Raw genomic sequence first — 14,868 nt, forward strand, 5'->3', positions numbered from 1 at the left:
CTGGAACTGATCGGTTGTTGGACCTCCTCCATCTAATAGTTGCTGCTGATGCCTGGCTGTTTACATCTTTGGGCAGATTTAGTGACATCTCTGAACAGTCAAAGGGGCTGTGTCTGATACAAATCCACAGTCAACGTCTATCTTCAGGAGTTCTGGGAACCGAGGTGATGCAAAACTATTTTTGATGTGTGTAGTTTAATAGTCATATTTTACTATTGTCAGTTCTGTGATTTGTGTTTTTTTTTTTGTTTTAATTCACACATATATTCGTTGACAATGTTTTAATGTACATTTAGCTGCTTTATGTAAAATGGACAATAAGCAGTGGCAATAATTCTGAATGAAGTCGGAAGGAAGTGGGCTGCTGTCGTGCTCCCTTGCAAAAGGCTGCCTAAACTATTAGGGGGGGGGGGGGGGGGGGGGGGAGAACCACCTGTGAGAGCATATTTCTTATACTGTTGAGTCACAATAACTCTGCTGAAACTTCTAAAGACAAAAATTATCTTTATTGGTCAACTGTACAAGATAAACATATGTTCCTGTGGATTTTTATTTATATCTTTTTTAGCTCTACAGTCTGGTACTGCGTAATTTGATGTAGCTCTTATGTATTAAATAGCTTATATCAAGAGTGTGTGCTGACTGAAAACATTTGTACTTTGTTTAGCTGACGAAATTTAAATGGCTGAACAGACTGTCATGGAACACTGCTAAGAACTATCATGAGGAGCTACGATGACACAGACAGATGCAGAGATACCCACGTTAAACTTACAATACCTCTCTCTTTGCATTTGGGGGGTTAAAAGATAAGTACAGAACAACTGGACTACAGTATTAGACCAAATGGAACAAGCCGTACACAAAATGTCAAGGGCTTTGTTAACAGAATATACACTCAAGTTTGACATTTAATATGAGATAAATTGTGTGAAACAAATATAGGAATATGTGAGGCATGTCAGGAAAGTAATTACAGGTTTGAGGAAACAACTCATAAATACAATTTTTGAAACCGAAATTTATTTTACCAAGAAAAAGCGTTACTTAAACTATTTTTCTACCAAGTTGCCACTGTTGGTCAGACATATATCACAACAGGAAACCAATGTCACACAATAATCCATGATCAGATTTCAGTGCTGAATTTTCAGGCAATGTTATCACATGTGTGGTATGCATCAAAATTAATTGCTTAGAAATAAATATATTTAAATGTGAATTAAGTTTGTATTCCTCTGAATTTTCAGAATAACAATGTAGCTGCATTTGTTAGGTGTTCTTGTTGCCACAAGTATATTTGCTTTGAAACTTTGTATGACAAGTACCATCCATCCAATTGTTTGAAAGAAATGGAGGACATGTAATGGAGTAAGTGAAATAGCCATTGTAAAGCGAACAGGATAAAATTTAAATTCTGTACTAATCGAAGTCATTTGAGAAATTTATTTGCCTACTTTGTTATATTTCCTCGTGGATTTACTTACATCATTAACCCATACAGTAGTAGGGGTTAATAAGGTATTATCCATTTCAAATCAGGAAAAAATACAAGTGAAAAAATGATTGCACTACGGAAATATGCATTTTCTGACCCCATATATGATATTGAAAAATACTCAGTTTTCAATTATCTATTAATTCAATCATTTCTCAGTCAATTGTGCATCATTAAATCCTGGGATTTTCTCAAAAATGGGGGCTTGTTGAACCAAAATATCGATGAGTCATTCATTTTAGATTGTACACAAGTGACCTACTAAATATAAGGTGAATCAGTTGCCTGTGTCAGAGGGCTTCATCTTGTTAGCACTAATGGAATTGCATTTTAATGTTTACTATTGCCAAGTCACTGTAATTAAACAGCTGATGTCACCCTAGCCTTTTTTATGTATTGCGTTATAAGAATCACAGCTAATCAATTACCATCACACTGCAGCAAAAAATTATCACTTAAAAAAAACTGAATTAATGTAAAAATCATGGAGTGGTGTTTGTTCATGGGTATGATCTACCACCTATGGTGAGTAGATAACAGTGAACAGCAGCAGATTCAATCTATCTCTCCAATGTTATCCTATTGGGTGATTCCAACAGCCACAACTATTTGTGGGTCAGTGCAATCATGGATAGTAGACGAAAACTAGCAGATTATTCACAGAACTAGATATCTGCCTAAAGGATAGGAGCACCCCAACAGCTATGGTAATCGACCTACACTCTGCAGTCCTATACTTTACACCACTGATACAAATGGCATGTCGACAGCAATGTATGCAACAATGACTGTTACGTAATTATGAACTAATGAGGACTTACCATGTTGGTCCTTGTGAGGAGCCCGTTGGTAGGCATACAGCCCGGAATCTCAAATCACCTTGCACTGTCTCACTGATATACTTCTCGGTTCAAGACACAATGAACCTAATTATTCAAGCAGTGAACAATACAGCACCCTTATTGTAGATGCAAGTCAGTTGCGTGGTGCTGTATAGTAATAGCTGAAATCATCAAAGAGAGAAGAGGATTATGACAATAAAAGACGCACCCCTCCACTACTAACCTAATGTCAGTGAAATGTCTGAGAATGAAGGCATGTTATATAATGAAACGAAGAAAAAAGGATGTTGGGAATACTATATTACTTCAATAACCACACGTACACTAGATTCTAGCATGAGTGAAACTATGGAATATCAATGGCCACTCTTTTCCAGCAGCCATTCCTGGAAATTTTAGTAAATCATTTGTACTAACCCTTTCAATGTTGCTAAACTCCTAGTTACATATTACACAGAAATGTCAGTGTCAGTTATTAAATGACCTTCACTCAGTATGAAACTGCAGTAGCACATGTGTGCACTCTCTCTCTCTCTCTCTCTCTCTCTCTCTCTCTCTGACACACACACACACACACACACACACACACACACACACACACACACACATATATATATATATATATATATATATATATATATGCCTATTTTGGTGCAGATTTAGAAGATCAAGATTCACCTTTGACAATTGGGGTCCACCTTTAGAGACACTGTGTAATCAAGACACCAGCTGTTCAGGAGTGGGCATCTGGACATGAAGGGTGCGGATGCTGAACAGTGTCGTAACCCGTAAAAAGTAAACCATTTAGAGGTTTATTTCTGAAGATGAGAATACATCAGTGTCAAGGTGTCTAGAGAAGGGGAAATGCTACCCAAAGGAAAAACAGGGGTCTAGCTGAATGTTTGAGCTCAAACAGTGGCAACCAGTTTGCTTGCAAAGACAGATTTAGATGATCAAATATCCCACAGGTCGAAACCTGGAACCTTCTGTAACCCCATGTTATAGTAGGTGCACCACCTGTGCCCATGCTCTGGTCATATCACTGGTATGACCTAAGGCTGATCATAGGTCAGAAGAGGCTTTGGGGTCATTCATGGAGATATGGGTCCCCTAGAAGGTCAATCCTTCACCACCTACCAGGCTACTCTGTGCCCGCCGTACCAGTCAGGTGTAAGACTCTCTCTGCAGCCAGCAGGCTGGCTGGAGTTATCTGCACTGACACCACTGGCCAATCCCAACACTGTTACACTGCAGTAACTAGGAGTAGATGGTCCAGCAGCCAGGTTTCCCCAGCCCACCTCTCATGTCACGACCCAGGGCATTATTGGACCTGCATCCTGGGTAAAAGGGGAAGGATCTAATATCACAGCATATTGGCCCTGATAGTGTTTCAGAGTGAACCTGCTGTTCAAGAGATGCAATGCCCTGCAGGCATGCAAACAGCGCCACATGCATGTGATGCAGCCACATTAGATACTCAGTGTGTGCTTTAATCCTGCAGCTGCATGGACTCTAGCCAGTTACTGTTATATGAAATTATTAATTGTGTACTGCACAACTACCAGTATAATGATCGTGCTTGCACAAGTTTCTGTGGCAATGTTTTCAGGCTCCCGTGATAACGGCTCATGAAAATTCTCTATTCAAATTTTTTTTGTGTTTTAATGGTGAGCACAATTGTGAAACTAACTGCTTGTTAATCAAGTTCTGTTTATCATCACAGCTGGGCTATGTTGACCACACTAGTATTTTGGTATCTCAGTGTGGCACCAAAAATAGGTGCAACGGCACTTACCTGAAATTAAACTATTGAAACTGTATGATGATCTGTGAGACTGACTGAAAGTGTCTAAAGAACTCCTGGACTTTAATTCTGTGTGCAGAAGGTAGTTAACTTACCTGTAGTTTTTCTCTCTTTATTTCAGATTTGTCATTGGGGATAGAGAAGTCAGATGGAGTGAGTGTGTCACCAGTCAGTAGCCTGCAAGAGTTAAAAAAAACTGAGAAAACTGTGGGTCTTGGTAAGTTCATTTTCTAAGTGTATGTCTGTTTGCCAGTCTTCAGTGTTACTGCATTTTGTGAAAATCAACAAAATGCTTATTCTCTTCTTGTACTGGATGCTGTTATCTGCAATTTCTCCTGGGAGGTTCTACTTTTCACGAATCTCTGACGTTTTTATCATTTATAATAGGACAGAAAAGGATTACACGCATTAATAATGACAGTATGCTGTTATAGAAAGGATAGCTGCTGTTAACTTGACATTGCTTGGATCAGACAATTACTACTAACATTAAACTTAAAGTACATTGGAGGATTTTTGTGTTGGTTTTTAATTTTTAAGTTTTTTTAAATATCCTATTTTGCTAGTAGATAAAGTATAATTGACAATCTGTTCCCACATTTATACAAATGCTTTTTGGGGTGCAAAACAAAATTGCAGCGCGAAATCTTGCTCACCAAAATTGTGCATATTCTGACAATAGATTTATTTTCGTAAATATTATTACAGTTACAATGACAGACATGTGGTTTTGACTTTCAACCTGACATTTTTGTTTTCTTTGATATTTTGTACATAAATATGATTAAATTCAGTTCAGTATGCAATTAGTGATTGATCATGAACAGCTTACCAGTTTTAATTTCCTAGTGTAAATTTTTGGCCAGATTAATTTACTCTTCCTAAGTTAAAAAGTTTAATTTATAATAATTTAATAAAACTGAGATGATAATTTCGTATATTTAGTGTAAGAGTTCTGTAATAACATACCTGGTGTTATTACTGATTAATATCTGTACTGTGCAGTGAATTTTGAGCAGTGGTAGTACTCATTGAAAGAAGAAAAAGAAGTCCAATGAACATGGGTCCAGAAACACATACTTTCAGAGGTAAACACTTTTGTGTAGAAAGAGCTGTGTGAAGATTGGTTGCAGATGTTATCACAGTTGTTGCATTGGTGCTCCATCAGATGTTTCGGCAGGTTATTATGTCGTCTTATTCACAGTACTCAATGTACAATTATGTGGTCAGTTGTGTGGTTCAAGTCTTGTTGTAGGCTGCGTTAGTTTTTGTCGTGTTTGTGTGCCTTATTGTACATTAATGACAATCCTGGGTATATATCATGGTGTTTCACCTTCTTCCAAACCCAGATTCCCTTACTTGTTTACTGTTATTGCGCTGTTTGTACGTGCAAATGGTGCAGTACATGTACATTTTCTCTACTTCACCACTTGTTAGCAATGGAAGCCAAGTACTCTACAAGTGAAATGGCTGATATGATATTCTGCTATGGTTTTTCAAAAAGAAGGAGCCTGCGAGCCCATGCACTCTATGCTTAAAAATATCCACAGCTGACAGTGGAAGGCCCCGTACAGTCTGCATGCCTGACATGGAGGAGTGTGTGCTACATTGAATGGAAGAAACCCCTGGAACCAGTGTACGAGTAATATCAGCAGAATGTGTATCTCAATCTGGGGGGGGGGGGGGGGGAGATTTCTTCATGAAAAATTGCTGTACCCATATAAACTACAGTTCGTTCAGGCCCTAAAGCCACATGACCATCATGGCAGACGGCAGTTCAGCCAGTGGCTGTTGCAGAAGTGTGCTGCAGATCCACTGTTCATGTCCATAATTTTATTTACTGATGAGGCAGGGTTCACAAGACATGGTGTTGTGAACTTCCATAACCAGCATGTATGGGCAGAGGTAAATCCTCAAGTAACTCAGGAAAGGGGGCATTAACACCAATTCTCAATCAGTGTATGGGCAGGTGTACTTGTCGATAGATTAATAGAGCCATATGTGCTGCCAGAAAGTTTAACTGGAGCGCATTATTTGGACTTATCATTAATGTATTGCCTACCTTGCTGGAGGCTGTGCCATTGCACCAATGAATACAGATGGGGTTCATGCATGATGTCGCACCAACACGCTTTCATCACAATGTGCGCGAATACTGGATGGATTTGGAGGGGGGGGGGGGGGGGGTTACTCATTTCTCAGAGCTCAATTCCCAAGACTTTTGGTTACGGGGACACATGAAGGGATTGGTCAGCACCACACCAATTACCGGTGTGTGGACACTACAAGGTCACGTCTTCAATACATGCCAGCAGGTACACAAACAACTGGATATACTGCAAAGGGTGCATCATTTCTTATGGCAGAGGGCAGAAGCATTTTCACGAATGGACATCATGTTGAACACCTCCTGTAAACACAGGTTTATTACAGAAAGTATGCATTTCTGAACCCATGTTTATTGGACTTACCACCTCTGAAAGTGTTCGACACTAATATTAATAGAAGTCTCATGAAACATACTGATTTTGTTTTGTTAAACTCAAGTTAAAAATATGTTGTGCATTTGTATAATAATAAGTTCTAGATTTATGTATGTTAATAAAATATTGTGAAAGGTAATAATTATCTAATGTTATGTCATTGTTTTTAGGTGTTACTTCTAATCACTCCACAGCATTAAAATGGGAATGGGGGAAAAAAAACTAAGAGCTCAAAATGAAGCCAAAAGGCGCAGATTAACACATCCAGAAGAGAAAACTTCAGAAAGATATTGGTCTTTGATATCACAAGCTACTTGTCAGGTTGGAATGTGCTATCAAGGAAATTCGCAAGACTGGCCACATTGTTTAGAGGGAGATATGGTGACTAAGACTTCGCAGAGATCAAAAGCAACTAGTTTACATTAAACAAATGCTGTATGTACCAGTATTTCACAGTCTAATGGAACTCCAGACCGACATTCCTTCAGGCTTGGCAAGGATGCAGAAACTGTGGCTCAGTCTGTATTAATAGAGACTCCTGAGCAAAGTTCTGCGAGATGTACCAGAAATGCATAGTCTACTGCTGCATCTCGTGTAAATGAAATACCACAGCAGTGTTGTTCTAGGAATGCCAGGGAAGTAAAGGCTACAGTTTGGACTATATTGAATGAGATTCCCAAAGAACATTTGGCAAGGCAAGCCAGAAATGCCAAGTCTATGGCTCAGTCTAGAGCCAAATACAGGATAGATTTTGCCAATTCTGTACACACATTTGCTCATACAGTTTGTTTGTTGTGTGAAAAACTTTGCAATTGTAAACTTATAGTAGGCTATTTACCAGGAAATATACTACCAAATGAATTAATGAATCAAGTTGATGTTAACACGACCTGTTACCAAAGTGCCAGAACGCTTCATAGTGGAACAACACCTATGCAGGCTTACTGGAATGGCATGTCATTAGATGAAATTCTTGCAGAAATACAGCCATTATTCAATGCAGAAATACATTTATTACGTAGGATAATTGAGTTTGTAAAAATGGTTAAACCTCAGTGGTCACTTTGGATAACATGGTTTCCATGGTCAAACTGTATTTGATGGGCAGGATGTTGAAGAAACATCTGAGCAGCTTCTTCTACAAATGAGTAATGCTGGTCTAGTGATTGATTGTGAACAGTTGGAGTCAGTTTGAAGATTGCATTGTTTTTCTGTAAATATTGAAAACATTTGAACTGCATTAGATTGAATTATCACTAATAATGTTACAACAAACTTTAATAATGATAATTAGAATGTTAAGAAAAATGGCCATATTCTACAAAATGACATAATACAACAGGAAGACACAAACATTTCCAAGTTATGGGTAACAATCGGCATGTACTGAGAGGCTCATTTCATCAAAGTCATAGTAAATTTCATGATTTTTCTTGAAGTAAGCAGTGTACTGCGAACACTGCCATAACTATTCCAGTTACAAAAATTAAACAAACGGAGACATGGTCTTCGGATATAAAAGATTCAACTTTAATTTCCGGTTACCACCAATTGTACTGAAATAGCATACAGTCTCGAAGAGTTCCGTGTTTGACTGAGGCTAATGTATAATAGTGATGTGCTCAAGAGTTAAAAGTTAATTGTGATGCATTAAATCATTCATGTTTAATACAAGTTCACCATTATCATAGATTTGCGGCCATCTGAGCATTAATAATCAAGATGGTGGATTTCCAAATCTAAAGACTGGCTTATTGGAGTTCTTTACAGATTCTGGTGCTGATCAGGGAGCTATTGTTACATGTAATGGCCTATCAGTGGCAGTCTAGAAAACTGACAATTTATATTACTTGTTCGACTCTCGCTCTAGAGGACCAAAAGATTGTGTAGCTCAGGATGGTGGAGCTTGCTTGATATCTTTGACCGATATTACATTGTTGTGGATAGTTTTAAAATCAAATATACCCAAATGACGGCAAAATGAGAGGATGATGATGATGATGATGATGATGATGATGATGATGATGATGATGATGATGATGAATACAGTGTTACAAAAATTACACCTGTTGCACGTCCATTAAATCAAAATCTAAGTGAACCTGGAAATAACAGTGACATTGTAAGAAATACAAACTGGTCTTCAGAATCATCCAGTGCCTTGAGCAGTGACAATATTGTTATTACCTCATCGGTTTTACGTGTTGTAGGCTAACCTGTTCCTGAATTAATCACTGTTATCAACAGTAATATCTCTACTCAGTTGCCAGTTCATCAAGTGTGTAGACACTCCAGGGGGCTCATGGTTCTTTAGCGAGTTCGTGCGTGGCGCACACGGGGCGCCGAGCTATTGCAGCACCTTCACTCTGGCATTCGGAGGGGATACCCTCCCAGAGAAGGTCAAGGTTATGTGCTACAGATGTGACATGAAGCCGTACATAGCTCCACCTATGTGGTGCTTTCAGTGCTTGCATTTTCGGCATATGTCTTCCCATTGTACGGTGGACCCTTTGTGTGGTGACTGTGGTCACCCACTCCATGAGGGAAGCCCCTGTGTTCCGCCACCTGCGTGTGTCATTTGTGCTGACAGCCACTCCCCTCACTTGCTGGATAGCCCAGCTTACAAGAGAGAAAAGATGATCCAACAACAGAAGTCCCTGGATTGCCTGTCTTATGCTAAGGCTCACCAGAAGTACGAGAGACTCCATCCCGTGTCACTATCTTCAACTTTTGCCCCTGTTACTTCATTTCCTCCTCTTTCCTCACCTTTTCCACAGCCCCGTCCCTCTCCCCCCCTCCCTCTCCCATGCAGTTCATACGACCTCCCGTCAGGTAGCCGCCCCCCCCCCCCCTCCCTGGCCGAATAAGTGGCCCCCTTTTTCGGCATCTGCTGGTGATCAGGTGCCCTCCTGGGACACCTCTCTCCAGCGTCTCTTAGGCCAGAAGACTCCTACCACCACTCGACCATGAGGCGCACCATCGGTGTGCCCCAAGATCACCCACTCTGTTTCAGTTCCAGATCTTGTAGAATCCTGTACTAACCCTGTGGCGTGCCCTCCTCCATCTCAGAAAGGGAAGAAGAAGAAGAAACATAAATCTCAAGACAAGGTGTCCCCCGGTGTCCCTCGAGGTGCCATCTTCCCCTTCGACTCTGACTCTGACATCTTATTTATGGATATTACTCCATCCTTGTTGGTGATGACTACTGACCGAGTGACCTGATCTCGTCCTCGGCTTCTTCATGTCTACGTTGGACTCTTGTCTCCGATCATCCAGAGGAATTGGAATGGATACTATTGTCACCTACCGGTAATGCAACGTCTTGTCTTCTCCTATTCTGCATTCTGCCTTGTTCTTCAAGAAACACGTTTCTCTGATGACCACTCTCCAAAATTTCGTGGTTATTGTGTATTCTGTCGGAAGCTTGTTGGCCTCGGGGTAGCATCTGGTAGGGTCTGCACATTGGTTCTCTCAAATTTCATTAGTGACTGGATCCCCCTACTTTATTCCCATGAAGTAATGAGTGCTGTCGACAAGGGATCTTGGATCGATTCCATATTCCTAGATTTCCATAAAGCTTTTGATACCGTTCCTCACAACCGACTATTAATCAAATTGCGTGCATATGGAGTATTGTCTCAGTTGTGTGACTGGATTCATGATTTCCTCTCAGAGTGGTCACAGTTTGTAGTGATAGATGGTAAATCATTGAGCAGAACAGAAGTGATATCTGGTGTTCCGCAAGGTAGTGTCATAGGCCCTCTTCTGTTCCTGATTTACATAGATGATCTAGGTGATAATCTGAACAGCCCCCTTAGATTGTTTGCAGATGATGCTGTAATTTACCGTCTAGTAAAATCATCAGACGATCAATTCCAATTACAAAATGATCTAGAGGGAATTTCTGGATGGTGCGAAAAGTGGCAATTGGCACTAAACAAAGAAAAGTGCGAGGTCATCCACATGGGTACTAAAAGAAATCTGGTAAGATTTGGGTATATGATAAATCTCACAAATCTAAGGGCTATCAATTCGACTAAATACCTAGGAATTACAATTACGAGGAATTTAAATTGGAAACACCACATAGATAATATTGTGGGGAAGGCGAAACAAAGACTGCGCTTTGTTGGCAGAACACTTAGAAGATGTGACAAACCCACTAAAGAGACAGTCTTCATTACACTTGTCCCTCCTCTGCTGGAATATTGCTGTGTGGTTTGGGATCCTTACTAGGTAGGATTGACAGAGGACATCGAAAATGTGCAAAAGAGGGCAGATGATTTCATGTTATCGTGCAATATGGGTGAGAGTGTCACTGATATGATACGCGATTTGGGGTGGCAGTCACTGAAACAAAGGCGGTTTTCTTTGCGGTGGGATCTATTTACGAAATTTCAATCACCAACTTTCTCTTCCGAATGCGAAAATATTTTGATGACACGCACCTACGTAGGGACAAATGATCATCATAATAAGAGAAATCAGAGCTCGAACGGAAAGATTTAGGTGTTCCTTTTTCCCACACGCCATTTGAGAATGGAATGGTAGAGTAGTATGAGAATGGTTTGATGAACCCTCTGCCAGGCACTTAACTGAGAATTGCAGAATGAGCATGTAGATTTAGATGTAGACCAACTTGGAAGTGATAGTGGTTAGAGTGTAAATGATTCCGACAATCACCACTTGCAGTGTCAACCTCCCTTCAGGTAGGCCACTTCCTTACGTTGCACTGTTTATCTTAATCCAGCAACTCTCGCCCCCGTTTCTGTGGGGAAGTGTCACTTCAGTGGGTAGGGGTATCCTAATTGACAAACTTATCGCGGACCTCCATTTGTGTCTCCTCAATGGTGGTTCCCCTACCCACTTCAGTGCCACTCATGGCACCTTCTCTGCTATCGATCTAACGATCTCCTCCCCTGCCCTCGTGGCTTGCCCACATTGGCCATCCCATGATGACTTTTGTGACAGTGACCACTTTCCACTGATACTACTATTCCCCTGCTGCCAGCAGGCAGACAGGCTCCCACGTTGGGCATGCCGCAGGGCCAGTTGGCCTTTATATACATCTGCTGTGAACTTTGACACCTCCCTCTCGCATTCCATTGATGTAGTTGTGCAAGGCATCTCTGCCACTATTCTTCATTTATTTTATTTTTATTTACATGTCAAGTTTCGTTAGACCAAATTGAGGAACAAAGCTCCAAGGTCATGGAATGTGGTGCTGCAGACACTACTGTCCTCCTATCCACAGGTGCCCCTTGTCATCGACTGGTACCTTGGTGGACCGAGGATGTTGCAGTCACTGTTCAGGACCACCGATGGGCGCTGCAGCGATTTAAGCGACACCCTTCACAGACCAACCACCTCACTTTTAAGCGTCTCTGTGCTAAGGCTCGTTATCTTATTAAGCATAGTAAAAAGGAATACTGGGAGTGCTATGTTTCCTACCTGGGGACATGTGCCTCTTTATTGTAGGTTTGGTCCAAGCTCCGTAGCCCTCTGGGCCGTCAGCAACAGTCAGCTGTCAGAGGTCTGAACCTCCATGGTGCTCTGTGCACTGGTCCATTGGTCCTTGCAGAACACCTAGCGACACACTTTGTGGCATTTACGTAGAGTTGAACAGATCCCCCTGTATTTCATCCCACACCACATTGAGCACTATAATGCACCTTTCACTGAATAGGAATTGGTGTAAGCTCTTAGCTCTTCACAAGAGTCGGCTCCAGCCCAGGATTGAACCCACAATCTGATGATCCAACACTTGGATGCTCCCCGGAGGCAATAGCTTCTTAGGGTCTTCAACCACATTTGGCTCATGGGTGCTTTTCTGTCACAATGGCAAGACAGTATAGTTATCCCCGTGGTTAAGCCTGGGAAAAATCCAACGTCTCTAGACAACTACCCCAAAGTAGCCTGATGAATGTACTTTGTAAACTGCTCGAAAGGATGGTCAGCTTCAGGTTATGTTGGGTACTCAAATCTTGGGCCTTTTATCCCCATATCAGTGTGGTTTCCAGGCAGGGTGATCTCCAACAGACCATTTACTCCGATTGGAATCAGCCATCCAACAGACCTCTACTCACCGCTGGCACCTTGTCATGGTCTTTGTTGACCTACATAAGGTGTATGACATGGCTTGGTGCCATCACATTTTAATTACCCTCCATGACTGGGGCTTCCGTGGTCCCCTTCAGATTTTTATCTGCAAGTTTTTATCTCACTGGCTCTTCCGGGTTTGAGTTGGCACTTCACTCAGTGCCACTCAGATTCAGGAGAATGGTATCCCACAGTGTTCTGTGCTATGTGTCACACTCTTCCTCATTGCCATCAATGGGCTTGTGACCTCTGGTGGGCCTCTGGTTACCCCGGCATTGTACATTGACAGATTTTTCCATCTGGTGCAGCTCCCACTCTGTAGCATCTGCTGAGCGCCAGCTCCAAGGTGCCATCCAATGGGCCTCTGCATGGGCCACCACCTGTGGCTTCCAGTTTTTTCCCTCAAAAATGCAGGTTACGCATTTTTGTCGTCGACCTGCAGTATACCCCAATCCAGAACTTTATTTAAGCAACCAGCCCCTCAATGTTGTAGCACAGTCCCATTTCTTGGGCCTTATTTTTGGTAACAAGCTGACGTGGTTGGCTCACATTCGCCACCTAAAGACTACATTTATGCGGAAGCTTAATGCTCTTCACCTTCTGGCCCACACATCTTGGGGTGCAGACGGTTCCACTCTTCTCCATCTTTACCGTGCTCTGGTCTTCTCCAGGCTAGATTATGGTAGTCAGGTTTATGGCTCAGCAGCTCCTTCCACTCTGAAAATTCTTGATCCTGTTCACCATCATGGGGTGCATTCGCCTATTGGTGCCTTTCTCACTAGTCCCGTTGACAGTCTCCTCGCAGAAACAGGGACTTCCCCTATACAAATATGATGGGGTGAACTCTAGTTTTTTAGGCAATCACCATTTGCCGATTCCCTGACCATCCCATGTACCCTGTCCTCTTTGCAAATGAGAGATGTCTCCCTCCTGATAATAGCCCATGGGTGGGATTGCCAGTTGTAATCCGTCTCACTTTCCCCTGGGGTGGTACCTAGACCACAGATTAACACCAATCTGACCAATCTGTTCCAGTGTGCTAAGGTCTCTGTCACTTCTACGGTTTACCAGTGTCTTGTACGTGCCATCCTTGCAGAGTTCCAGGGTGCTACCATCTTTTACACTGATGGTTCTAAGACAATTGGTAAGGTGGGATACACTTTCACATTTCCTACTGGCTTCGAACACCATTTTTTGCTGGGATCGTGTAGGTTGTTCACAGCAGAGCTTCTAGCCATTTACAGGGTCCACCTTTTTGTTTCTCAGGCCTCCCTCCACAGTGTTTTAATTTGTTCAGACTCCATGAGCAGCCTGAAGGCTATCGAGCAATGCTACTCTAGTCACCCTATGGTGTCTGGTATCCATGACCTTCTCTCTGCTCTTGAGCATGCTGCCTGTTCAGTCATCTTTCTCTGTGTCCCAAGTCATGTGGGCATCCCAGGGACCGATTGGCTAGAGAAGCTAGAGAAGCAGATACTTACCCTATTTCCTTTCATGATTCCAGCTGCAGATATACGGATATATGTCAGATTTCTCTTTGCCCAAAAATGGAATGCCATTAGGAGTGCTACTACTCATAGTAATAAACTCCAGATTGTCAAGGAGTCTACTTCAGTTTGGTGCTCTGCCTTCCGCTCCTCTCGGAAGGAGGCCACTATTTTATGCTGTTTACGCATTGCTGATACCCACCTCAGCCATTGTTTTCTCCTACATAATGACCCACCCCCACAATGTGATTGCGGAGCCAGATTGACGATACCTCGCTTATTGGTGGGATGTCACCCTCTTTCGGCCCTTCGTGTTAAGTGTAGTCTTTCTGATTGCTTAAATTTAATATTAGCAGACAATCCATGGATGGTTGAACTGGTCCTGTTTCATCCGTGAAAGTGTTTTTTATTTCCAGATATAAGGCTCTACTTTAGTCTTGGAGCAGGGGCAGGTTGGTTGTAGTTGGGACTTCTTTTACAGTCTTCTTGGTCTGTGACCCCATGACTGCCCCCCCCCCCCCCCCCCCCCCTTTCCAGTTTTTAGATTTTTTCTTGCCTTTTATGCCTTTACTGTGTGTGTTTAATGATCATTGTTTTATAATTTGACTCTCCTGACTGGATCCACCCACTTGTAGCAGTCCTCCTTTCTCCTGTG

The 14,868-nt window shown here is 41.9% G+C and overlaps 1 protein-coding gene across 2 annotated transcripts in view; it reads left to right on the forward strand.

The window, feature by feature from the left end:
* Positions 1-14,868, forward strand: part of LOC124556817 (transmembrane protein 183-like) — a 269,512-nt gene that overhangs the window by 97,203 nt on the left and 157,441 nt on the right. For both annotated transcript variants that reach the window (XR_006968701.1, XM_047130833.1), the window contains exon 3: positions 4,266-4,361. Coding sequence is in view for 1 of the 2 variants with exons in the window: in XM_047130833.1 (XP_046986789.1) it covers positions 4,266-4,361 (96 nt within the window). In the remaining variant the exon portion in view is untranslated. The remainder of the gene's footprint in view (positions 1-4,265; positions 4,362-14,868) is intronic.

Source organism: Schistocerca americana, chromosome X, assembly GCF_021461395.2.
Source record: "Schistocerca americana isolate TAMUIC-IGC-003095 chromosome X, iqSchAmer2.1, whole genome shotgun sequence".
Taxonomy (NCBI): domain Eukaryota; kingdom Metazoa; phylum Arthropoda; class Insecta; order Orthoptera; family Acrididae; genus Schistocerca; species Schistocerca americana.